General features: G+C 36.1%; 1 protein-coding gene across 3 annotated transcripts in view; it reads left to right on the forward strand.

Annotated features, from left to right (window-relative positions):
- Positions 1-26,719, forward strand: part of ptc (protein patched) — a 313,027-nt gene that overhangs the window by 50,342 nt on the left and 235,966 nt on the right. For all 3 annotated transcript variants that reach the window (XM_090414812.1, XM_090414810.1, XM_090414811.1), the window contains exons 3-6: positions 3,709-3,898; positions 15,198-15,267; positions 15,351-15,448; positions 20,401-20,527. In XM_090414812.1, coding sequence (XP_090270938.1) covers positions 3,709-3,898; positions 15,198-15,267; positions 15,351-15,448; positions 20,401-20,527 — 485 coding nt within the window. The remainder of the gene's footprint in view (positions 1-3,708; positions 3,899-15,197; positions 15,268-15,350; positions 15,449-20,400; positions 20,528-26,719) is intronic.

The raw sequence follows: 26,719 nt of genomic DNA on the forward strand, positions 1-26,719 counted from the left end.
ATTACTGTGGTTATTGTGTAATTTGTTGTTTATAGTCGTGACATGTATTTAAAGATTAGACATCATAGCTCTGGTAGGTACACGAGGTTTCTTTGCCGGCCTGGTTAGTGTTATCTGCTCTCCAGCTAAAAGGCTACGGGCTTGAATCCCGCTGTGGACATGGATGTTTGTGATCATCTGTGAAATTACTAGTGGTGGTGGCCAGTAGATGGGGTTGGTGTAGATGATGATGATAGTTGCAGTTCACTGTAGTTGGTGGATTGAGTTGGAGACGGAGAGTTGTGGAGTGGGTGCCCTCCCTCGATGAGTCTTTGGACTCCTTGGAGGTGTCACGTAATAATAATAATAATAATAAATATTTTTGATGAGCCTTATTTAATACAAGTCATGTCTTGTATTTTCTTCTCTTTGTCTTTGGTGACTCGCCTCCTATTTACTCCATATTCACTCTCATTCATTACGCATACTTCACGCTCTCTCTCCTCTGTTTTAAGCATGCAAAACTTATCCATGTAAATCAGGATCATTTCAAAGAACTGAGGAAGTTACCTATTCATGTAATTGTCATGGAATGTTTGTGAATGGCTTTAGGTTAAATGAATTTCATTGCCTTGTTTGAAACCTTGCCACTATTCTTATTGGTGGCATGAAAGTGGATTGAAAAAATTCCATATTTTTTCTCTAGAGTACAATTTCCATATATCCAGCCTGCTTAGTATTCACAGCATTAATACTAATGCTATAGCTTTGAAACCTTTCATGGAAAGGATTCACATTAAAAAAAAAAATTGTTACTCAGCATGTTATAACTGTGTTTTTCATCATCATCATCATCATCAAATTCCTGCCATGTACCCTCAAGGGGTGTACAGGATATGACAGTACTACATGAAAAAATTACATCATTACTAACTTCCTATCTACAATTTTCCTCCAAATCAGTCTGTTACTTGTCAAGACTCCAACATTATCAGATCTTATATTTCTATCGTCTAAGGCACTTTGTACCGTATCAATCCACCTATATCTTGGTCTTCCTCTGGGTCGTTTTCCTGCCAACCTGGCAGAGAACACTTGTTTTGCTAATCTTTCCTCTCCCATTCTATTTAAGTGACCATACCATCTGAGATTAGCTCTGCTAACGCATTCCTGGATGCTGACAATGTCAAGTTCTTTCCTAATATCCTCATTTTTAATATGATATTGCCATTGATGCCATCTGTTCACGCCTCTAATCTTTCTCAGGACTCTCATATCTGAGGTCTCTAGTCTTTGGTCAAGTGTTTTACTTCTGACCCAGCTCTCAGATCCATAAGTTAAAATTGGTTTGAACACTGTCTTGTATACAGCTAATTTAGTGTTCCGACTAATTTCTTTCTTATTCCATATGAATTTATTCAATTGACTTCCCACGATACCAGCTTTGCTGATTCTGTTGTCTATTTCTATATTTAGTTTACCATCTTCAGTAAAGATTGTGCCTAAGTAGCTGAAATGTTTTACTTGTTCCACAGGTTCTCCATTCACAACACAGTTGACATTTTCAATGATTCTGCCTATTTTCATTGTCTTTGTCTTTTTATTGCTGACCTTCATACCATATCTATTACAACAGCTATTCAATTTAGTCAGAGAATCTTGCAGACTTGTAGCGGATTTATTTAGAAGTATAACATCATCCGCATAAAGCAAAGAGCTGACATTAACATCTCCAATTTTGATATCAGGTTTAATACCACATTCCTTCATAATGTGATCCATATAGATAATGAATAACAGAGGGGATAATGTACATCCTTGTCTCACACCAGATTTAACATTAAACCATCTTCCTGTACTTCCTTCAATTCTAACTGCTGACTCACAGCTCAAATAAAGACTAAGTATTGCTTGATATAATGCCCCATTGACACCATATAACTGCAGCGTATTGAATAGCTTCTCTCTTGGCACCTTGTCATATGCCTTTTCCAAATCGACAAAACTTAAATACAGATCTTTGTTATATTCCCATGCTTTCTCGACTATTTGTCGTAAAGTGAAGATCTGATCCTGACAGCCTCTATTTGGCCTGAATCCAGCTTGTTCTTCACCAAGCTTTTCTTCCACAATTCTTCTCAACCGTTTCTCAAGTATACTTGCATAGATCTTGCCTGGAACACTCAGTAGGGAAATACCTCTGTAATTCTCACATTCGGTTTTATTTCCCTTTTTATATATGGGTACTATGAGAGCTCTACTCCAATCATCGGGAATTCGTCCCTCTGTCCAGGCTTTCTGAACTATGCAGTGCAGCCACTGTAAGACTCTTATACCACCATACTTCAGCATTTCTGGTCGAATATCATCTACTCCTGCTGCCTTTCCACATTTCAAGCCTTTGATGGCTTTTTCTACTTCAAGTATGGATATGTATTCCTGACTGCATGCCTGGTCAGTGTTTTTTATCACTGTGCTGTCATCACTGCTTGTTTCATTTAGCAGTTTTTCAAAGTAATTACTCCATACTTCAAGGATATCTTTTTCTCCTGTTTTCATTTCACCTTTATCATCTCTAATTCCTTTTACAGCACTCTTTCCTCCATTCCTAAGCTTCTTCAACAACCTCCAGAATATTTTGCTACCTTCTTGATATTTATTTTCTATATTCTTGCCAAAGTCCTCCCATGACTTTTGCTTAGCTAGTTTTACACAGTGTTTAGCATTCTTGCATTTGTCTCTATATTCTCTAAGAGCACAAGCTGACTTATTTGACAGGAACTTTTGATATGCTTTCTTCTTTTCCTTCACTGCCTCTTTAACTTCCTGTGTCCACCAGGGAGTTCTGATTTTTTTATCCTTGCACACAACCTCACCACATGCCTCTCTGGCAGAATCAATCAATGTTTCCTTCAGAGTTTGCCACTGAATCTCCAAGGTTTGGTTCTCAAACTCTTTCATTTTCTTTTCAATAATATTTCTGTATTTTTGTCTACAGTTCACATCTGAGAGCTGCTCAACTTTTATTCGCTTTAAAACTTTCTTACATGTTATTCTTTTCAACATGAAATTCAATTTTATCCTGCTCAAGACTAAATAGTGATCACTTCCAATTTCAAATCCTCTGTACACTCTGGTGTCCTGCACCAGGGAGAAAACATCACTATCAACAATAACATAGTCAATGAGACTTTTCTTATTCCTAGCCTCTTCTCTCCATGTGAATTTGTGCACATTTTTATGTTGGAACATGGTGTTAGTAATAACCAGTCCATGTCCTGAGCAGAAATCCAACAGATATTTGCCATTATTATTAGCTTTGCTCTTTTCTCCAAATTTTCCCAAAATATTTTTGTATGTCTCACAATCATTTCCTACTCTGCTATTCAGATCCCCAACAAGGACCAACTTTTCCTTTTTCATTGTGTCAGCTGCTTTTTCTAAAGCCTCAAAAAATTCCTCCACTTCTACCTTAGTAGAACCTTCTGTGGGACCATAGGCACAAATAAGTCTCATTGTCCAGTTCCCCATTCTCATATTTGCCCACATTACTCTACTTGAGACTGACTGCCATTCAAGAAGATTAGCCTCGTATTTTGTGTTGAATACTATGTTGAATACTAATAACTGTGTTTTTAACCTTTTTTAATTTTTTGTACCTATAATTTTCATTTTGAAGTATTTCTACAGATATACAAAGATAACTTGTTATTTATTTCTAATCTTCAGAAGGAGGAAGACTAGAGAAAGAACTCAGGTATATCAGAACGACTCTTGGAGAAGGTTCAGGAAGCACCAACCAGATTCTCATACAAACTCCAAGGGAACAAGGAGCCAATGTATTACATCCTGATGCCCTATTTGTTCATATGCATACCGTACGTGCCGCTGTCCAAGTTTCTGTGGAAGTATTTGATATGTAAGTATGTGGCATACACACACACACATAAAAAGAAATTTGTATATTTGAGTATTCTTTAGCTAGAATTAGCAGTAGCATTAATGGTACTTTAGCATAGAATGCTGCAAAATATTCTTTTTATTTATATGGATGCTCTATGGAGTCAGACTCATCGTGGGAGACCTACTCTACTCATTAGCATAATATCTATCATACATCTTAAATCTGTTCACTGTTGGGGTGCTCACAACCACCTCTGGGAATCCATTCCACTCATTTACCACTCTCCAAGTAAATAACCTAGTATGCAAACCCTTATTAACCACACTCTTAGACAACTTCCAAGTGTGACCCCTTGTTTTCTCTCTAACTCCATGTATTTTAAAATTTCTTTTGTGTCAATCTTATAGAATCCCTTTAGTAACTTATAAATTTTTCTATCATATTCGCTCTCCTCTCCTTGTCAGTTAAATTTTACAATCCACACACCCTCAATCTATCCTCATAGGAAACATTCCATAGACCTTTCACCAGCTTGATCACTTATCTCTGAATCCTCCCCCCGATCCCCAAGAAATGCAGGTGACCAAATCTGTGCACAGTTGTTAACATGTGACCAAATCATAGCCTTATAAAGAGGGATAATAACCTCCCTATCTTTACTTGTCCGTGTGTTCTTCAGCATCAAAGTAACCCTCTGAGCTATTTTGCAAACTCTTGCAGTATATCCTCTGAATTTCAAATCTCTATCCACCATCACTTCCAGATCCTTAACATCATCAATTTCTTGTAAACTAATACCATCAATATGATATGAAGTGTGTAATCTTTTCATCTCAAAGTGCATTGCCTTAGGTTTTACAACTGACACTGCAAATTTATTAAATCATCCTTTAAGATATCTACATCACCTTTATCAACTGTTGCTCTCTCTAGGTGTGCATCATTGACAAACAACTGAATATCCTCCTCCATATCTTCTGCTATATCATTAATGTACAAATTAAAGAGTAGTGGTCCTAGTACAGAGCCTGGGACACTCCATTAGTTGCCCTCATTTGCCTTGATTTCATTCCACACCACCCTCTGATGTCCTTCTATCAGCCACCCTATCCATGCCACCAGCTCATATCCATTCCCATTTGCTCCAGCTTATGTAATAGTTTTCCATGCACCGTTCTGTCAGATGCCTTTACAAAGTCCAGCAGTATCATGGTGGAGCCATTTCCTTTATCCATTTCTGCTGTCAATTTATTATAAAATGTAAAGAAATGACTAAGGCAGGACATACCTTTTACAAAACCATGCTTTCCCCTATAAAGTATCATATTCCTATTCACCCATTCCCGAATTTTACTTTTAACCAACTTTTCCAATACTTTGACCATCACTCCAGATATACTAATTGGTAATTTACTACTTCTGTCTTGGAACCACCTTTATGCAATGGAACTATCTTACCCTCTTTTTCACTCTCTTGGAACCTTGCCAGAGCTGAGACTTAGATTAAACGACTTTGTCAGAGGCACTGCCAGTTCACTTGCACATTCTTGTAGCACATGAGCTGACATACTGTCCAGGCCAACTACCTACTGTAATCACATTGATATTTTTCAATATACTGAGTACCTCAAATTCATCTATCTCAATGCTCACATCAGTCTCTATAACCTCAGTAACTGCAAAGTTACCACCTGGATGATATATCCTTGCAAAGTGATCACTTAGTAACCAAACTATTTCTTTCTGATTCTGTCACTATCCTACCATCAGCACTGAGCAAAGTTATCTTTTCATAATCATTCTTTCTCTTACTTGCTACGTAGCGAAAAAAACTCTTTTGGAGTTACTTTGGCCTGCTTAGCTAAATTTCTCTCAATCTAATTTAGCCAACCTTACCATACCAGTTACCCTTCTTGCTTATGCTTTATACTGCTTAAGGGCATGCTGATCGCCTTGTGTTTATATCCCTTTCAGAATGCTTTCTTTTTTTGTAATTCCTGTTTTATATTGCTAATCATCCATTTAATCCCTACTCTGTTTATCTTCCTGACTCTGGGTGCACACACTGATATTGCCTTGCTCAAACAATCCTTGACTATACACTTCCGCTTCCCATACACTAATGACATTTTCATGCAGTTTCTCATGGCACTGCTCTACGTTGCCTCCTAAGTTTGTCATAATCACCAGTTTTGTAGCTCCACACAAACCCTTTCTTGACTGAAATTTCCACATGTTGACCAACTTCCTAGGACAAGACTGCATGGTCACTTTCCCAGATCAGAAGTAGAGTTGCTACTGTAGCACACTGCTGTATTCACATGGATATTTTTCAATATACTGAGTACCTCCAGTTCATCTACTTCAATTCTCACATCAGTAATTACAAAGTCACCACCTGAATGATACACCCTTGCAAAGTGATTGCTTAGTAACTGAACTATTTCTTCTGCTTCTCTCACTTTCTTACTATCAATACTGAGAGAGAGAGAGAGAGTTTATAGCTAGTTAGAGCTCCACCTATTCCTTTATTTTTATATAACAAGATAGCTCAAACAAATATTTCTAAAATGTGATTTGATCCTCATGCTCTAAAGGGAAAATGGTGAATCTGAGTAATTCAATTATGTCAGGGAGGAAATGTAGTTTAATAGGGTTAAGTGTCTCTCTCTGTCAAAGATAGGTGAGTGAAAAGTGAGGTGATATCGAAACTATGATGTCAGAACCATTGAGTTACATTTTCTGTTAATGTTTTAAAGTGCAAAGAGTTTTTACTAGATGAGGGAGAGTTGCTTGTAAGGGAGGAAAGTAATTTGGATAAATGTTTAGCCAGACTGTAGGTGGGGCTGTCTATGCTATCTACTATTGGACAAATGTGTGTGTATGTGTGTGTGTGTGTGGCAGGGGGATTTTGTGAATTTTAGAGACCCCATATATCTGGGGTGGTTTGATATGATAAGGTTTATGTTTTTTAGTACTTTCTTTAGGTTAGGATGTAACTTTTTAAAAAAGTAATTTGTGCACTTTTTTTCTTTTGAGATTTTATAGGATCCCAGTCTATGATCTGATAAGTAGAGGAGTCTAAGGAGCTGATTTATTTTTCTGTTGTACTTGCTCAGCTCATAATGACAGTAGCATTTCCCTATCGGCTTTAGTTATAATAATTTGTTTATTCTTATATAACTTTCTAAGTGTGATATTTCTTTTAGTGGAATGTTATTCTTGGGAGGTTTGGATTTAGTTAGAATATTAGCTACATCCAATATTAATTACCTTTACACTTCTAAAGCTAGACTACATCCTCTTGAACATCCTAAGCCTTTCTTTATGTATACTATGAACAGTATTCACATCATGGAGAAATCTCTAGGCTTAGATGCTGATTGAAGATTTAATGGAATGAAAGCAGCACAAGTGAGAAATTACTTGTGCTGCATTCATTCTGTTTAATGAATCCAGTATTTCTGGCTAAGATATATTGATTATACATTCTCAGTTAGGCATTATGGCCTATACATATTATACACTTTACCGTGGAAAAAGAGAATAATGATAGTCTAACCTTTCTTTAAACCTTTTATCTCATCAAATTTCTGATGTGTATCCTCAGGGGTGTGGGGATGTACAGGATATTATGATAGTACTACATGTAAAAGTTACATCATTACTAACTTTCAGTTGACAATTTTGCTCCAAATTAATCTGTTATCTGTCAAAACTGTTATCAGATGCTATATTTCTGTCTTCTAAGGCACTTTTTATTGTATTAATCTGCCAAGATCTACCTCTGAATTTTTTTTCTGCCATCCTGGCAAAGAACACTTGTTTTGCTAATATTTTCTCTTCCATTCTGTTTAAATGACCATATGACCTGAGATTAGCTATGCTAACAATGTCAAGTTCTTTCCTAAGATCCTCATTTTTAATATGATATGCTGATGATGCTATTTATTCATTCTGCTAATCTTTCTCAGAACTCTCATATCTATGGTCTCCACTCTTTGAGTGAGTGTTTTATTTCTAACCCAGCTCTCAGATCCATAAGTTAAAATTGGTTTGAACACTGTCCTGTATACATCTAGTTTAACTATCTTGACATCTATACTAATTTTTGTTATATTGGTTATACTAATAAACATAATATAACCAAGTGGGAAATTTATTCACTTGACAAATAAATTGGCAAATTTATTCAGTTAACTTCCTACCATACCAGTTTGGTATGGTAGGAAGCTAATTTTCTTGTTTCTTTCATTATTTAATTTGTCATCTTCACTAAAATTTATGCCTAAATAGCTGAAATATTTTACTTATTCTATAGGTTCTCCATTCAGGATACAGTTAATGTTTTTAACATTTCTTCTTATTTTCATTATATTTGTCTTTTTATTGCTGATTTTCTACCAAATTTATTACAGCAGTTATTCAATTTAGTCAGGGAATTCTGCAGACTCTTCTGTGGTTTATTAGAGAGCATAATATCATTTGTAGAAAGTAAAGAGCTAAGATTAATATCTCCAATTTTGATATCACGTTTAGTACCACTTTCCTTCATAACATGATCCATGTAGATGATGAATAACAGTGGGGATGATGTGTATTTTTAAATTAAAGATGACAAGAAATTTTATATTCTTGGTTTAATCCTTTATCCAAGTGTAAGCAAACAAAGTTTGCACATGAAGTAGCTTCATGACTGGGCAACTCGTATGTAGAGACTAATGACTTCACATAACTTGCCTTAGTATCCCATAATGCAAAGCACATATCCTTATGGAAAGGGATCACTTGCTCCTGGGTTTGGCTCCCACTGATGAGTGGGAGCCAGACCCAGAAGTGATACCAAGGTTGAAGTAATGTAGAAGTCATATTTCCATATACAAATAGCCAAAGGTGTCACACCTTATTACTAAAATACTCTGGATTAGAGACAGATGGTGAAAGTTTTTCCATTTGATTATACTATAAATTAAAAATGTCGAGAAATTATATTCTTGGTGATGAGGCCTCAATAAAGGTCAAAATCAGTCTGGGTAATGACCCCTTCCCAAAATGCATTGCATCACACATGTCTGTAAGGATATGTGCTTAGCATTATGGTATATATACTAAGGTAAGTGATGTGAAGTCATTAGCCTCTATATATGAGTTGTGAAGTTACTTCACGTGCAAACTTTGTTTGCTTACACTTGGATAAAGGATTAAACCAAGAATATAATTTCTTGGCATCTTTCATTTATAGTATAACCAAGTGGGAAAACTTTCACCAATGTGTATCTTTGTCTAACATCTGATTTAACATCAAACAATCTTCCTGTATTTTCTTCAATCTAACTACTGACTTACAACTCAAATATAGGCTGCATATTGCTTGATATAATGTCCCATTTAACTGTAGCATTTTGAACAGTTTTCCCTCTTTCCACCTTGTCATATGCCTTTTCTAGATCTATGAAGCTTAAATACAGATCCTAGTTATACTCCCATGATTTCTTAACTATTTGTCTTCAAGTGAAAATCTAGTTCTGACAACCTCTATTTGGCCTGAATCCATCTTGTTCTTTATCAAGCTTTCCTTCCACAATTTTTTTTCTAACATACTTTTCCATAGCTTGTTCTAGGAAAAGTATGTTAGAAGAGAAACATACATATATTTCTAAGGAATAAATTTTATTCTTTGATATGTATTTTAAACTTAAGATCAAATAAGCATTTATATGAAGAAAATCTTTAAAAGATTAGGAAATGAAAAAGAATTTGCTAATTAAAAATAATTAGCATATCCCCACTCTCTAACACTCAGGAAAGGACAAGTTTGTCTGACCTTAATTGTAACATCATCCAGAGACATTGCTCCTTTTTCATAAAAGGCAGGAAAAAATAAGATATCTTCATTATTCAAGAAAAAAACCACTGACAACTTAAACTAGTTATAACTTTAAAACTTAATTTATTCTAGAAAACTAAGTAAAAATTTCCATTGTGTGAGTGGGGGGGAGGAGGTCAAGTATTCTACATTTATTTATGATACAAGTTTCCTCTTTCCATCTTATAGACTTAAAAGGAGATTTCTCCATATTACATGTTTCATGGAATGAATACAGCACAAGGAATTAATTAAACAGTTTAATGTTTTCAATATTTTGTCTGTCACTTGAATATCTTTAGGGTTGTAATATAAATTGCAACAAACACAGAGTAAAATGGAACTTAGCAGACTGAAGTTGAAGGACTTGAGGATGTATTATATAGTTTTTTAATATTGCAAAGGATATAGATATTTAATGGTTCCATTGTTATGATTGCCTGATAAGTGCCATTCAGAAAAGGTTCCAAGATTTAGAGGGAGAAAGTAAATTATTCTGCTTTACAAAGCAGATGCCAAAGACTGATGCTTCAAATTATACATTTCAGGCTGTGTTCAGGGAGGATAGAGAAGATAGAACAGGAGGAGGAGTACTGTTGATGATAGCTGATGTGTTGCAGCCAAAGAAAGTAGTATATCATGATGATAGACATGTGAATGAGAGTTCATTTGAGGCAGTCTGGTGCGAAATAGTGACCAACGCAACCAAATATACAGTTGGATGCTGCTATAGGCCAGGGAGTACAGGGGGAGATATTGAATTCATGCATCAGCAACTTAGTGCAATGAGTGAAGGCTTAGTGATTATTATGGGGGATTTTAATTATGGTGATATCAATTGGAAGGAGGAAATATCACGTAGCAAAAAGGAAATGGAGTTCATACATCTGCTACGAGATAATTACTTGAAACAGCACGTAACTGAAGGGACACGTGGTGTGAGAGTGTTGGACCTGGTTATTGGTTCAGAGGTTATATGCTTAAGTAAGGTGTCCTCGTTACCTCCAGTTGGTGAAAGCGATCATGTGGTATTGACTTGGGAGGTTGCAAAATCTGTGGATTTTTCTATTAAGAAGGGGTATGTACGAAACTACAGGTTAGGCAATTATAACAAGCTTCGGAGTGAGCTTGCAGCCATCCCATGGCAGAACATATTGCAAGGGAAAGATGTTAGCAGTGCTTGGGATAAAATCAGCAGGTATCTGAGGAAAGCAATATCAGATTGTGTCCCCATGGTCAGGAGGTCAAACAAGGCAGGCATTAGATGGATGAGCAGTAGTATCAAGCTTGAACTACAAAAAAAGAAAATGTTATGGAGAATTTACAAGGAGAAGGGCGATCAGGACACCCATGAGCAGTACAAGGCTCAAGCTAGGAAGGTTACCAGCATAGTAAGAAAAGCTAAATCAGATTATGAGAAGACCTTAGCCAAAGAGATCAAGGGTAATCCCAAAGAGTTCTTCCGCTATGTGGCAAGTAAGAGGAAGAATGACTTCGGAAGGATAACCTTAGTGGGTGCTGATGGTATTGAGGTGACAAAATCAGATGTAATAGTCGAGTTACTGAGTGATCACTTCTCAAAAGTCTATCACCCAAGTGAGGATATCTCTATACCTATAGCAATACCTAATGTGAGAATTGAAGCTAAAGAATCAGAGGTATTAAATATATTGCGAAACTTAAATGCAAACACTGCGGTAGGCTTAGATGGAATATCAGCTCGGGTGTTGCGTGAATGTGCAAATGAATTGTCAACCCCTCTTACCTGGATATTTAATTTAAGTTTGAACTCGGGTATGGTCCCTAGGGAGTGGAAGTTAGGCAAAGTGGTTCCTTTGCATAAGGGTGGCTCTAAAACTGCAGTATTGAATTACAGACCAATCACCATCTCAGGAGTAGTGGTGAAAGTATTGGAAAAGTTGGTTAAAGACAAAATTCAAGAATGGGTGGATCAGGATATGATACTCTATAGAGGCCAACATGGTTTTGTTAAAGGTAGATCCTGCCTTAGCAATCTATTAACTATCCATAATAGAATAACATCAGAGTTGGACAAAGGAACTGGCTACACAGTGGTACTTCTGGATTTTGCTAAGGCTTTTGACAGGATACCCCATAGAACACTGTTACGCAAATTGGAGCAGATGGGAATGGATATTAAATTGGTGATATGGATAGGAGAATGGCTCAGGGAGAGATACCATAAGGTGGTGTATGGAGGAGCCGAGTCCAGAATGAGGCAGGTGACCAGTGGTGTGCCTCAGGGCTCTGTGCTTGGGCCAATGTTGTTTAATTTGTATATAAATGATATAGGAAACGGCTTAAAGGGAGATATTCAGTTGTTTGCTGATGATGCAAAGTTGTGTAGTGCAATAAAAAATCAAGCTGATGTTGAAAGTTTGCAGGAGGATTTAAATAAGCTGGTAAAATGGGCAAAAGAAAATGGATGTCAGTTCAATGTGGAAAAGTGTAAAGTCTTGCATTTTGGGATTAAAAGATTACCAGCTGTGTACTACATCGATGGAAAGGTACTCCAAGAGATTGATGAGGCTAGGGACTTAGGGGTATTGGTAGATAAGGAGATGAAGTTCAGAGGACACATTGCTAAGGTGTCCAAGATTGCACATAGGATTACTTGGTTGTTGAGGAACACACTGACATCCAGAGATAAAGAGGTTATTATTCCCCTTTATAAAGCATTGATACTTCCACATTTGGATTACTGTGCTCAGGTCTGGTCACCTGGATTCCTTGGAGATGAGGAGGCTGTGGAGAGGGTTCAGAGAAGAGTGACCAAGTTGGTGAGTGATATAAAAAATGCTCCCTACATTGATAGATTGAGAGCTTGTGGATTGCAGAGATTGGTTGATAGGCGAAGAAGAGGGGATATGATAGAAACATTCAAATTACTAAAAGGTTTTTATAGGATTGATGCAGGGGAAATGTTTCAGCTGTGTGATAGTGATGGAAGAACAAGAGGTCATCTCTGGAAATTAAAGAAGAGTGTGGTTAACAAAGGTGTCAGAACAAGGTTTTTTGCCTGGAGGGTGGTGAATGAGTGGAATTCATTGCCTGACTTTGTTGTGAGCTCTTCATCTGTAAATGAATTCAAGAAGAGATATGACAGATATTGTTTTGCTAGCTTGGGTCTCCCGCGATGAGTCTACTGACTCCATGGAGATACCCGTAATAATAATATCTATTATCAATCAATTCCAAAGACTGGATTGATAACTGGAATCCATAATAGCAAAATTTTATATGAAGGTGTTAACACATGGGTTTATAACAATGTTTTGGCAATTTACCTACATGTTACATCAATGTAGCAGATGTATTAGGAGATGCCTGTACAGTGGTGTATATAGATTTTACCAAGTCTTTTAACATATTTCTGCATGACAAGTTGGTATTTAAATTAGAGCAGATGAGTAATAGACTAGTGAGTAGGGAAGGGGATTGGCTGTCTGATATGTATGTTTGTAAGGTGGAGCAGTGGCTTAAAAGAGACAGTCACTAGTTTGTGCTGCAGGGATATTATCTGAGTATTATTATTTAATTTGCATTAATGATATTTGGAGAAAAGTAAATGGGATTATGCAGTTTTTCTCAAATAATGCAAAATTGATCTGGATTGTTGGATATAATGATAGCTTGAGAAAGTGTCATCTGTAGAGACTGGTGGATAGGAGATGGATAGGGATAATATGATTGAGCATACAATTTGATGGGAAGTTTGTACTGGATTAATGCAGAAGAGATTTTAAACAGAGTAGAGGGATTGAGAAAAAGAGAGAGAGAGAATAAGAAACGGTGTCTGGAATTCATCATAAAATATTAATACCAGATTCACTTATGTTTAATATTTTTATTTGTAAAATTTTCGGCTAAGAGCCATTGTCAATACAGTTATAGGAAAGCTTTAAAAAGAATAACAATTTAATTGATTGAGCATACAATTGCTCAATCAGTGATCCATGAAAGCATGTGATATGTGCACTATAGGCTGCAGGAGAATAGCTCTATCTGCATTAATAGATATTCAAAATAAATTACAATAAATTAATTTAGTTAATTATTTTTAAATATATGCAGAATTTAATTGCAATTAAGGAACACATGAGTGGTGAGTATTAGTTAATATAACTTCCCAAAATTGAAAACGTTTTAGGCAATTGCTTTTGTTCAGGTTTGAGTTGTGAATGTCAATAAACTTAATAGTGTCTGGAAGTTGTGTAAGAATGATATGAGCAAGTGAGTAATAGGTTCTTTGCTTAGAAAGTTGTCAACAAGTGGAATGCCATATGAGAATTTGGTTAGTACAAAACAATAAATCATTGTAAGGTATGGGTTGATAAGCTTCAAATTTGATAAGAACCTGTCATAGGGAGTATTGTGACTTCTTTAGAGGTGATAATAGCAAAACTTCCTTTGGTTTTGTAATCTTACTCTCCCCCCCTCCCAATCAACATTAGACCTATAGTCAAGTAACTTTATTGAATCTATTGAATGCTATGATAAGATGGTTAATTCTGTTTTGTCTATGCCTGTTAACTTTATGTATGACGGATGAACAATCCAAAATTTTGAGACATAACTGTTTTTTTTTTTTTTTTTTCTCAGTTGGAAAGCTCTAATAATGATCCTTTACAACCTATATGGGATTTGAATCCATATTTCTAACCAAAGGGCATTGTTATTATCCATATAAACTGTGGAAGTTTGTTTTGTAGCAGTAAATACAGTTTCTTTAGTTAGGTATGAGTCATAGTTATATAAATCTTCTATTTGATTTCTTCTTGACATTTATTGCCATACAAAGAAGTCCTTCATAGACTGAAAATATTTCAGAACTATATGGTATTTTTTTGTTTGGGGGGGGGGGTGAGATGGTGTCAGACAGCAGAATATTGTTTCTCATCAGGTATGCTGATGAGAAATGTGTTAATTTGACTATGCGTAATTTTGATATGTTAATTCTCTTAATGTTTGTTATTCATTTAACTAGTTTTTTTATTTTTATTTTTTAACAGAAAATTATTTTATTTCAGAAACTTATATTACTATTTTTAATATAAATAAGTTAACCATATTTAAATGATCATATTGTATGCAATAATGTTAAATTGATTCCTAACATTTATTAATTATCTTATTGCTACCTGCAGTAAGTAGAAGTTTATACTATTATTTGCATAAGTACATTTGTGCATCATCGTGTATGGAGATTCTGTTATCTTCAGGTGATTTGTATGTAACTTAAATGTAGCCAACTCTGCTGCAAACATTTGATGCTAAACTCACTAAACCAATCTACCAAACACTTAACCAAGTTCCCACAGCAGTATAAACTAAGTATTCGTTGGTCTCTGTTAGTTTAATGTAGTAAAATGTTGACTGTATTATAATGGTAATTAAGTCATATGTTAATATTTTGCTTTGTTTCAGTCCATGGAGCTTAAAAGACCTGTGTTATTCACCAAGTTTTCCTGCGTTTGATCATCACTATATAGATAAAGTAAGTAAGAAAGACATAAAATATTGTTGTTTTATATAAAATGTTATTTTCTTCTTTATCATATATATAATTTCATTTTCCAGGCATTAGAAAATCTGTTTCCTTGTGCCATTATTACTCCTCTGGATTGTTTCTGGGAAGGATCAAAATTGTTGGGACCAGATATTCCTGTAAAAATACCGTAAGTTTCCCTTATTTTATACCTTCCTTTATGACATATGAAGTGTTAAAACCAGTGCAGAATTAGAACACAGGTTTGATATTTATGAATAGAGATCACAAAGTTTTTTTATTTTTATTTTTTATATCATCATCAATTTCCTAACATGTATCCTCAAGGACTATTCAGCCTACTATGACAGCATTACTATTGAGGAAAAAAAAGTTTTTTTTTTTTTTTTTTTTTTTTCCACATTTGATTTCCATAGCGTATAGTCACTCATGTACCTTACCAAGTTTTGGGAGTGAAGTCTTCTTTTAGAATAAGTGGTAGGGTCGCAGATGCCCTTTACACACAAAATTAATGTGACATTCACAAACATCCATGTCCATGGTGGGATTCGACCAGCAGCCTCTTGGCTGGAGAGTGGATACGCCAACCAGGCTGCACACTATTAAGTTTACATTATTTTTCATAGGAGATGAATTGTTGATAGGAGATACTTAATAATGTAAATACTATCAAGTTTACATTATTGTTCATCTCCTATCAACAGTTTTCCTCTAATTTCTATTTTTATCTTCAGTTTTCTTGTCATCTTTATTATTTTTGATTCCTTTCTTCTATTTTTAAGTTTTTTTTGATAGCTTTTTATTATTATTATAGTACACAAGAAATTAATAAAGAACATGTTGATAGAATTTTGTTTTTGTATATAGCAAATTGACTTCTGTTTCTAATGTCATATATATTGGCAGAAAAGGTTAAAAGCTAACCTACAAAGCAGGAAATTATGACCAACTGAGGTGTATACTGAGTTCAGTGGAACGGTATTGGTTGCTGGATGGGAAGAATGTCGACAGTGTGTGTGGGAAGCATTTAAAATATACTTAAATGATGCAATATTAGAATGTGCCCCTAGAGTTCAAAGAATAAATAGGGTAGGAGTCAAATGGATGTGTAATGTTATTAAGCAAGAGATTTGTAAGAAATGGATGATGTGGAAGGAATACTGTGTACATAAGAATCATGTCCGTTATGAAAATCATAAGCAGCAGGCTAGAATAGTCACAAGTGTTGTACGGAAAGCTAAGTTTGAGTATGTAAAGAAACTGGCTTTGTAAGCTAAAGACAACCCATGAAAATTCTATGGATATGCTGGAAGTAAAAGAAAGAATGAGTCTGAAAGAATAACTGTTCTGAATGCAGATGGTGTGAGGATAACAGATGCAGAAGAGGTTGTTCAACTAATGAGTGCCCATTTTGTATGCGACATTGAGTTCACTGCTACCTCTTCTGAAGAAACTGAGGTGTGTGAAGAGGAGGCATTAGAACTATTGCACAACCTGAATAAGAATTCATCAATAGGGATTGATGGGGTATCAGCACGGGTGCCAAAAGTGTATTTAGCTGAACTGGCTATTCCTTTGATTAGGTTATATAATTTGAGTCTTGGAACAGGGAAGATTTCACAGGAATAGAATGAATGTATGGTAATCCCATTGCACGAGGGTGGTACAAAGACTGATGTTGTTGTCGAGTCCATTGAAGAGCTTCTAAATATGACCGTGGATCTGTAGAACTGCTTTGGCAATCTGTTGAACTTTGATGGAGTAGAGCTCTTCTCTAGAATTGTGGAATACTGATTATGAAGACAGATTGAGTATTTGTAGACTGCAGACACTAGCAAACAGGAGAAAGAGGAGGTGATTTGATTGAGGCATACAAACTTCTGAAAGAGTCGTACAGGATTTTAGTCGATGGAATTTTTCATTTTATGGAAGGTGAGGAAATGACAAGAGGACATCCTTGGAAACTGAGAATGAATTCCACTAAGGAGAAGGAGGTGAGGGCTAAATTTTTCTCTCATATGGTTGTGCATGATTGGAATGGATTGCCATTGGATGTGGTATGTGCAAGCAGTGTGAATGAATTCAAGAATAATATATGATAATTTGAATCCTTCTGAATCCTGTTCCTGACATACTTCTCTAGTTAACAACAATCCCAGACACACACAGATTGACCTATAATTTGACCTTAGTCTTATTCACTCCTTTGTGAATTGGAATAATTTTTCCCACGTTCCATTCCTTTGGGACTCATCCTGTTGCAAGACTCATGCTATGTAGTTGTGCCAAAGGTACCATTAATTCCATACAGCATTCCCTCAAGACACATGGTGATATACTGTGAAATCCTCTTGCCTTATTAATGTCAAGTTTGCTTAATTCTTCATACATTTTCTACTCATTCACTATCAGTCCCTCCTCTGCCATACTCTCTACACTCTGGTGTATTTCATCCTTGATGTAGCCATCAAGGATGATAGACTGAACAACTGATTGTTGAATACTTCAACTATATCCTTTGCATTGGTTACAAATCCACTATTGTCATCAACTAGTATCATCCTCCCATAGTCATTTTCCTTTCTACTTGCCACATATCAAAAGAACTGCTAAGATTTAGCTTGATTGACTTCTTGTATTGCACTTTTGCTGCCTTTACCAGTCAAATTAACTTCCTGGCCTCTTTTGGACTCTTCATGCAACTGATCATTACCAACATTCATCTTCTGTTGCCTCCACAGTGTCTTCTTCAGATTTCATGCTTAACCACCTTGCCACCCATATGGATCAAATACGCATCCTCATACGCTTCGTATCCATCATATATTTCAATGTAATATCAATGGTATTACAATATTAATATGCACTTCACATCCATGGTAACCTGGACGTATATATACGTCTTGGCCGGTAGCATGGTTAATCTCTTCATTCATCCATTTTACCCCTACCTTATTTAATCTTTTCACCTTTGGGATATGCCCAGACATTGCTGTTGTTAAATAGCTCTTGATCGATGCCTAAATAGCATCTATATTCTTCCTGCTCAACTCCTCTTTCCATGCTGTATCCCCCAGTTGTCTCCTAAGCTTTCCATAATCATTAGCCTTGTAGTTCTACACACACACACACACACACACACACACACACACACACACACACACACACACACACACACACACACACACACACACACACACACACACACACACACACACACACATATATCCCTTCTTTATGGAAGTTCTCATGTGACTGGCTGCAACCCTGGTGATCACTTCATGGTCACTCTCACTAACCAGAGAAGATTAGACACCATTCACAATCACATCATCTGATGATATACCCAGATCTATGACTCTTAACCTGCTTGTGCTATCTTATGTACTGATTAAGAACTTTTGTTGCTTAAAGACTTAAGAATTGTTGTCCTTTAAGAACTCAAGAAATTCATTCTCCTTATTTCCTGATGCTATTTCTTCATTCCACTCAATATTGCTATAGTTGAAATCACTCATAATGATCACCCTTTGTTTGCTCACTAAGTCAAGTTGCCTATACGTACTTTGTCTCCACCTTCCACATTCTCTGCCTATATCAACACCCACCAAATATCTCATTCTATCAACCTCCATACACTTCACACCATACTGTTTCAAAACCACTACTACTTTTTTCTCTTGTATCTTAAGTTAACCTTGTATGGACATAATTCTTCTGCTATCATCAGCAGCACTCCCCTTCCTTCTTGTCTTTCCTATCTTCACAAAAAAACATCATATCCCTCCATTTCTATTCCTGTCAAGATGTCCTTCTTATCCAACCATGTTTAACTTATTGCAACTATTTTCAGGCACATAAACTCAATCAGTGCAACTGTTTCATCTCCCTTATTTCTGATACTCCTAGTATTCAAAAATAAACAAGAATTTATTTCTTGGTCTATAACCAGTTGTACTTATGCTGTCCCCTATCTGTGACTTCTCCTCACCTGCTCCTGTCTGATCTTCTGCCCCATATAGTGCCCCCAGACCTAACCCCAATGTATTCCTGACCATTCCATATGCATTCGTTACCCTTTCAGAATCCACTCTCATTACACTATATCTCCCTGTCCCACCCCATTTCTCTGTCAACTTGCATTCCTGTTCTCATGTTCTCTTCTCTATTCACCTCAGTCTTGTCTGGTCAACTCTCCTACTCATTCACTTCATCTTTGATTTCCAGTGATACCTTGTCTATATTACTCATTACATTTCCTTCCAATAGCAACCTTCGCAAATGGCTCACTCCAAAATACCATTCAGATGTAGTTCATTGCTCTTATACAGTTTCATTCGACTCTCAAACTTGTCCCATTTGTTCACAAACTGCAATCTTTTCTCTTCGCACAGTTCAGCTAACATTCCATTCAAGATCTTTGCTCTCTGCTGTAACTCATCATTGTCATACCTAATTCATTCATGTGATTTATATGTTGATTTATATGCTGTTTACTTCACTACAAGTTACTCTCTACAACAACTTCATATCACTACAAGTTGCAAATTCACTTCACTACAAGTTATTCTGCCTGCATCAAGTCACATTAACCCATGTGTTCGCTTGTAGTGAGGCTCATTATCTTTTGTATGCTGCTTTAGACCTTCAGTAAGCAAGGTGAAGGTATTATACTTGGTAGTTTTTTTAGGTTTTTTAATTCTGTCATTGGAAACTAGAATGCCTGATAATTTTGTGCTATCATTTTTTTTTTTAATTTGCTGTAAACTGAAAAGAAAATTATTATATTCCTTGTTGAATTTTTTTTTGAGTCTTGACAAGTAACAGACTGATTTGGAGGAAAATTGTAGATAGGAAGTCAGTAATGATGTAATTTTTTCATGTAGTACTGTCATATCCTGTACAACCCTTGAGAGTACATGGCAGGAATTTGATGATGATGATGATGATTGTTGAATTTTTTGTAATAACAATTATTTATATGTATTTCAGTATATTCTAATAAAAATGCATCACCAGTAACTCCTAGTAACTTAATGAATTCTTAAAATTATTTGCTAATTATTTTTGTTAGCAAAAGTCTATTCACATTTAAATTATTTTCAATATTTTACTTTACAGTGCTCTAAATTTAGGGGTCCACTGGGCCAGTTTGAATCCCCAGTGGTTACTGGATACTCTGAAAAACTTTGGTAATTTTGTTTCTTCCTCCATTCCATTTGACACTGTAGAGATCTTCATGAAAAGGGTAAGCCTTTCATTTATATATTTATGTTCATTATTTATAAATATTGCAGTTACTCCATTCCCATTTCTCTCACTGCATATGGAAGGTATGTAACATTAAGTAACTGTGTTTCCTGTTCAGTAGTAGTATTATAGTAATTGTTTCATGTTTTATTAATGTAAATACAAGCAAAACTCTTAAGTGGTTTTTGCAGTGTTTTTCTCTAGAGAGAAATATTAAAAATATTTGCACTCTAGAGAGTGCAAAATGTTTACACGTTTCCTACTACTCTACAAAAAATAATTTGGCCTAGTTTATGTATGTCAAAAATGTATTTAAGTATATATATATATACAGCAAAATATAATTCCCTTTCATTTTTGGAACTATTTTTTAAAATTCTTTTAGGTTGATTCTGCAGCATTCAGTATTTTAGGAGCATGTTCTGCCATCTCCCCCCCCATCTTCTCTGCTCCCACTCCTAGTATTATTTTAGCCACTTTTAAATTCTACAGACAATTCCTGGATAATTAAATCTGAGTGTTGATTGTACGAGCCTCACATAGTGTTAGTGAGAAATCTTCTTTGGTCAGCAAAACGTGATAAGCATATAGCTACTGTAAATATCAGATCTTCATACAAAGCAGGAAAATTCCAAATTATTATTATTATTCAGGCCTCCATGGAGTCAAAAGACTCATCGTGGGAGGTCCCTCCTATGAAGCACAAAGTCTATCATATCACTCCTTAAACTCATTGACCATTCTCACTCTTACCACTCTATCAGGCAATGCATTCCACAGTTCATACACCCTCCTTGCAAAGAAACCACTCCTCACTCTCTCTTGCTCACAGTTTCCTTTCGTAACTTCCAGGGATGGCCCTTGTCATCACTCCTTCCTGCTGTTCAACCAATCAAAAGAACTCCCCAGTGTGAACTCTGTAACCACCTCTCAACAGTTTAAAAGTCTCAATCATATCACCTCTCCTTCTATCTAAACTCTGCAGTCCACATTCCCTCAGCCTATCCTCATAACTAACATTGTACAGTCCTGAAAACCATCTTTGTTATCCGCCTTTGTACCCTTTCCACAGTTAATTTATTCCCTTCAAATCCTGGGGACCAAATCTGAGAACAGTAGTCCAAGTGTGGTCTATTATTTCAGGGTCTTATACAATGGAATGATAACTGTTTTGTCTTTGCAGGTCAGCGTCCTTCTCATTATTGCAGCAATCCTCTGTGTTACCTTCACCATCTTTGCAATATGTCCTCTGAATTTCAGGTTTCTATCAATCATCAACCCCAGATCACTTGTCTCCCCTACTTCCTCCAGTATAGCTCCTCCAATAGAGTATGCAGTGTCCCGAACCTCAAGACCGTACATTTTACTGCATTAAACCGAGACCCCTATTCATTTGCCCATCTGTCTAGTTTATTCAAATCCTCTTGCAGGGCTACTACATCTGCACTACACCCTCTGTTCAAAAACAAACCGAACTTTTGATAAAAAACACAGACCAATTATAGTTATTAAAATAATTTCTTTCAATCAATATACTCTCCCTCGGCTTCGATACAGTGTTTGGACGGTCAATTAATTCGTTAAATGAATTTTTTATATCGGTTTTTGGGATACTGTTGAGGGTCGTGGTTGCTGCTGCTTGAGCGTTTTCAGTGGTGTAGCTGAAAACTCTTTCCTTTCATTTGCAAATGAAGTCAGTTGGGGGGGGGGGAGAGAACAAAGTCACAGGGTGCTAAATCAGGTGAATACGGCGAGTGATCCAACATACAAACTTGGTTTTTGCTCAAAAACTGTCTCACAATGTTTGAACGATGAGATGGTGCATTATTGTGCAAAAGTGACCAGCTGCCTGCATCACGATATTCATGCCGTATGCGGTGAATTCTCACTAACAATCGCTTCAAAACTTTGAGACAAAACTCACCATTGACCGTTTGGCCAGGTGGAACGAATTCATTGTGGATAGTGCCCTTGGAATCGTAGAAACAAATCAGCATTGTCTTTACTTTTGACTTCTCCAAATGACTTTTTTAGAATGCCCCTCTTCTGGTGGTCTCCACTCAGCACTCTGGTGCTTTGTTCCTACTTGAAACGATCATTTCAAGGAATTTTGAGTGTCCTTATGAACGGTTTTAATGAGGTCCTTGCAGTGTTCAATTCGATACATTTTTTGGTCGTCGGTCAACTTGTGGGGAACAAATTGCGAATTCAATTTACGAAGGCCCAAACTCTTGGTCAAAATGTTGTGCACAGTTGATTTTGGAATCCCCAATTCATCTTCAGTCAATCTCACAGACTATTTCGGATTTCTTTGATGAAATTGTGCACTTTTTGGTTGTTAACTTCGCTCAGTCTAGTTTTTGGATGGCCTGGCTTTTCGTCGCCCTCAAGTGTCTCACAACCACTTTGAAATCGCTCAAACCACTCATAAACTTGAGTATGGGATAAGCATTCATCACCGTTTGCTTTTTGCGGTATTTGATGTGTTTTGGTAAAACTTTTACCAAGTTTAACACAAAAGTCAATCACAGCTCTCTGTTTGAAACTCATTTTCCGACCGTTTGTCAAAACACACTGTCACTCTTGGCACTATAACTCTGCTTCTAATGAAACAAATGTCATAAACAGCTGACACAACACTAATGAAAGTTGCCGCTTTTGACAACAAAAAGATACAATAGGTAGAACCACTAGTTGCTTCTATTTTCGAAACGTTCTGTTTCTTTTTGGACAGAGGGTGTATTACTAATAACCCTTCCCAGCTTCACATCATCTGCAAACAACTGAATATCCCCCTGCAATCCACTGACAATGTCGTTGATATAAAGGTTAAATAATATAGGTCCCATTACTGAGCCCTGTGGGACCCCACTTGTAACCCACTGCCTCCTTGAAACTGCCCCACCATACACAACTCTCTGATACCTATCGGACAGCTAATCCTGAATCCAGTTGACCAATCTGACATTCAAACCCATGTGCTGCAACTTAAATATCAGTTTGTCATGTGGCACCTTGTCAAATGCCTTTGCTAAATCCAAGAAAATGGTAGTATATGCCTTTCCCTCATCTTTGTTCTTGTAACTTTATTATAAAAGGCTAGCATATTACTAAAACAAGAGCGCCCCTTCACAAATCGATGTTGACATGGATTTGTGAAGGGGCAAATCCATGTCTCACAGTTAACATTATCCTCATCTGCCCAATGCTGTATATGGTCCTTCACTAATTTCTCCATGATCATAACAACAACTGATGACACACAAACTGGCCTATAATTAGACACTTCCAGTCTGCTTCCGCCCTTATGCAATGGCACTATCTTACCTTCCTTCTATTCCCTGGGCACCTTTCCTCATTGCCAGACTTTCATTGAAAAGCCAGGTCAAAGGAACTGTTCGTTCTTTAGCACATTCTCTCAAAACTCGTGGTGAAATACCATCCAGTCCCACAGCTTTACAGACATTCAGAGTACTCAGTATTTGAACACACTCTCCTCCTTCACCTCTAAACCTTGAACCAGCCCTATTATTAATAGGGCTGGTTCGAGGTTTTAGTACCTCTAGTATTAAAATTTACTCATCCAGGATGAAATACTCTGGTGCGGGATAGATTTAAATAGTATAAAATACTTGTTGGATGTTGCTGTAGACCCTAGTAATGTAGAGGGTAGTGACCATGAAATGTATAAGCAAATAGGAAAAGGGTAATCATCATGGGTGATTTTAATTATGGCAATATAGATTGGGATTACGAGATAGCAACTTGAAGTAAACAAAATGAATTTCTCACATTTTTGAGAGACAACTACTTCAGACATTATGTAACAGAGGGCATGGAGGATTCGAAGTTTTTGGATTTGGCTATCTCATCAGAGAATGTCATTATAAATGGGGTGTCAAATCTCCCTCCAGTTGGTGAGAGTGACCGTAAAGTGATTACCTGGGTGGTTGGCAGCCATATGATGAGGGCTTTTGTGAGGAAAGGCTATATGTGGAACTACAAGGCTGGTGATTACGAAATAAGATATATGGGGAATGAGCAAACTTGATTTTCCTAATCCATTCCTAATCTTCTTATGGCATCATCTGAACAGTAATTCTGCACATTAATAATGGATCCCAGGTGCTAACTTCCTCAATTCTTTCTCCATTAAGGTACACTTGTTTCTCAAGAGTTTCCTTGTCTGAATTTCCTTTGAAAACCATAATCTTTGTCTTGCTAGGATTGAGCTGATGTCCTCTGTTCTTACTGATCTCATTAACTTTATTAAGGATTTGTCATAGTTCTTCCTTGTTATTACAAAGGAGTACTGTATCATCAGCATACCTCAGATTACATTACTGATCAACCTACCACCTATCCTAATTCCTGTCTTAAGCTCATCCAGTGCTACACTCATGATGTCCTCCATATAGATACTACACAGGTGAGGAGAAAGTAGGCACCCTTGCCTAACTCCCTTTCCAACCTGAAGCCAATTAGTTAATCCATCACCTGTTCTCACTGTACAAGTTTGCTTTCAGTCTGATAACATGTTGAGGAAAACTCATTATTTTCATTGCTTTCTACAGCTTCACATGCTGAACACAGTTAAAAATGCCTTAGAAAAGTGAAATATAAAATCTGACAATATTGGAATCGTGACAGATAACAGATTAATTAGGAAGAAATTTTTCAGTATGAAGTTAGTACTACATGAAAAAATTCCATTAGTACTATCATAACTCCCTTATCCCCTAATCAGGAATTTGATGATGATTAAATCTGCTTTCCGTTTCCTGTAAGGTAATTCAACAAATTAAAAGAACCAGTCATTTCTCATATTTCTCATACACTTGGTGAATTTGTCTTCTAAGACAGTTCTGACTGAATATCTAGGTAGATTCAGTCAGAAGTGTCTTAGAAGACAAATATGTTAGATATTAACAGTATTGGAGTACTGACAAGTATTAGACTAATTCAGAGGAAAATTGTTGATATGAGATTAGTGGATGTCAAGTTAATCATGTTGTACTGTCATAGTAGTTTCTACACCTCTTAAAAGTGCCTATCAGGAAATTGATGATGATATATTAAGAAATCTCTAATGCTAAACCTAGAGTACCTCTTAGACTTTTCTAAACACTTTCTTATTGTCTGTCAACCATTTCACTAGGTATTCATCAGTACCTGTTTGGATTTTAATCAGAGGGTTCTTATATGGAATACTTAAATGCTTTGCTGAAATCTGAATAAATCATATTGCAGCCATTATCTTTCTGTTGTGACAACTTCATAGAAGGCAAACAGTGTAATGATTAAATTACAGAATAACTTACTTAAAGAAAATTATTTAATATCAGTAAAATTTTCAGCCATGTTTCACAACCATTCTTATTGCACATAAGAAATGAAATAAAACAAATTAGAACAATTGAAATTACAGTGCATGTATGCATGATGTTCATCAGAGAGGTGCTTCATATATAAACAATTAAATTCATGGAAACAAATAATTATCAAAAAATTATTATATATCACTGCAAAAATGAAGAGTATTGCTTAGGATAACCTTCAAAAATTGGAAAAGCTTTAAACAGTATTGGCTTCACTACTTTCTTTATAGTCTTTTTAATAAGAAACAACTTTTGATTAAAACTTTAGTTTTATTCCAATGAATTCTGTGTCTAGTTAGATAATATAGCATGGCTTGCCATACCTGATCTATCAGATTCATGGAGTAGAATATAATATTGATGTTTTTCTTAATGAATCTGAACAGTCTGACCATTCTGATCATATTATAAAAGACTGTACACAAGCATGGAATTCTCTAGAGTCCAGGATAGGAAAGTGGGGGATATTTATCTTTCAGAGAATCAAGGAACAAATTTCATTTCCAGACAGGTCAGAAAGAAACTTGATATAGTGCTGAAGTCTCATGAGTCTGACACTTCTTTGACATATAGAATGGAAATTCTGGAAGCATCTTCTAGATGAGGATTTGGATGATGGCCATATTTATTAATTACTTTCTTGATTAGTTTGGTATTTTAGCCATTGGAGATGAAGATAGCTCTGACAAAGGACATGTCATTATTCAAAAGAGAATCAGAGGAACCTAAAATGCATGCATGATGTATTAAAGTTTTAATAATGCCTAATCTCTGAGATGATGTGATGCAGCATTAGTATACTTTTCTGTATA

Source organism: Typopeltis vanoorti, chromosome 25 (assembly GCF_054136105.1).
Source record: "Typopeltis vanoorti isolate ZY-2024b chromosome 25, IOZ_Tvanoo_1.0, whole genome shotgun sequence".
Lineage (NCBI taxonomy): Eukaryota > Metazoa > Arthropoda > Arachnida > Uropygi > Thelyphonidae > Typopeltis > Typopeltis vanoorti.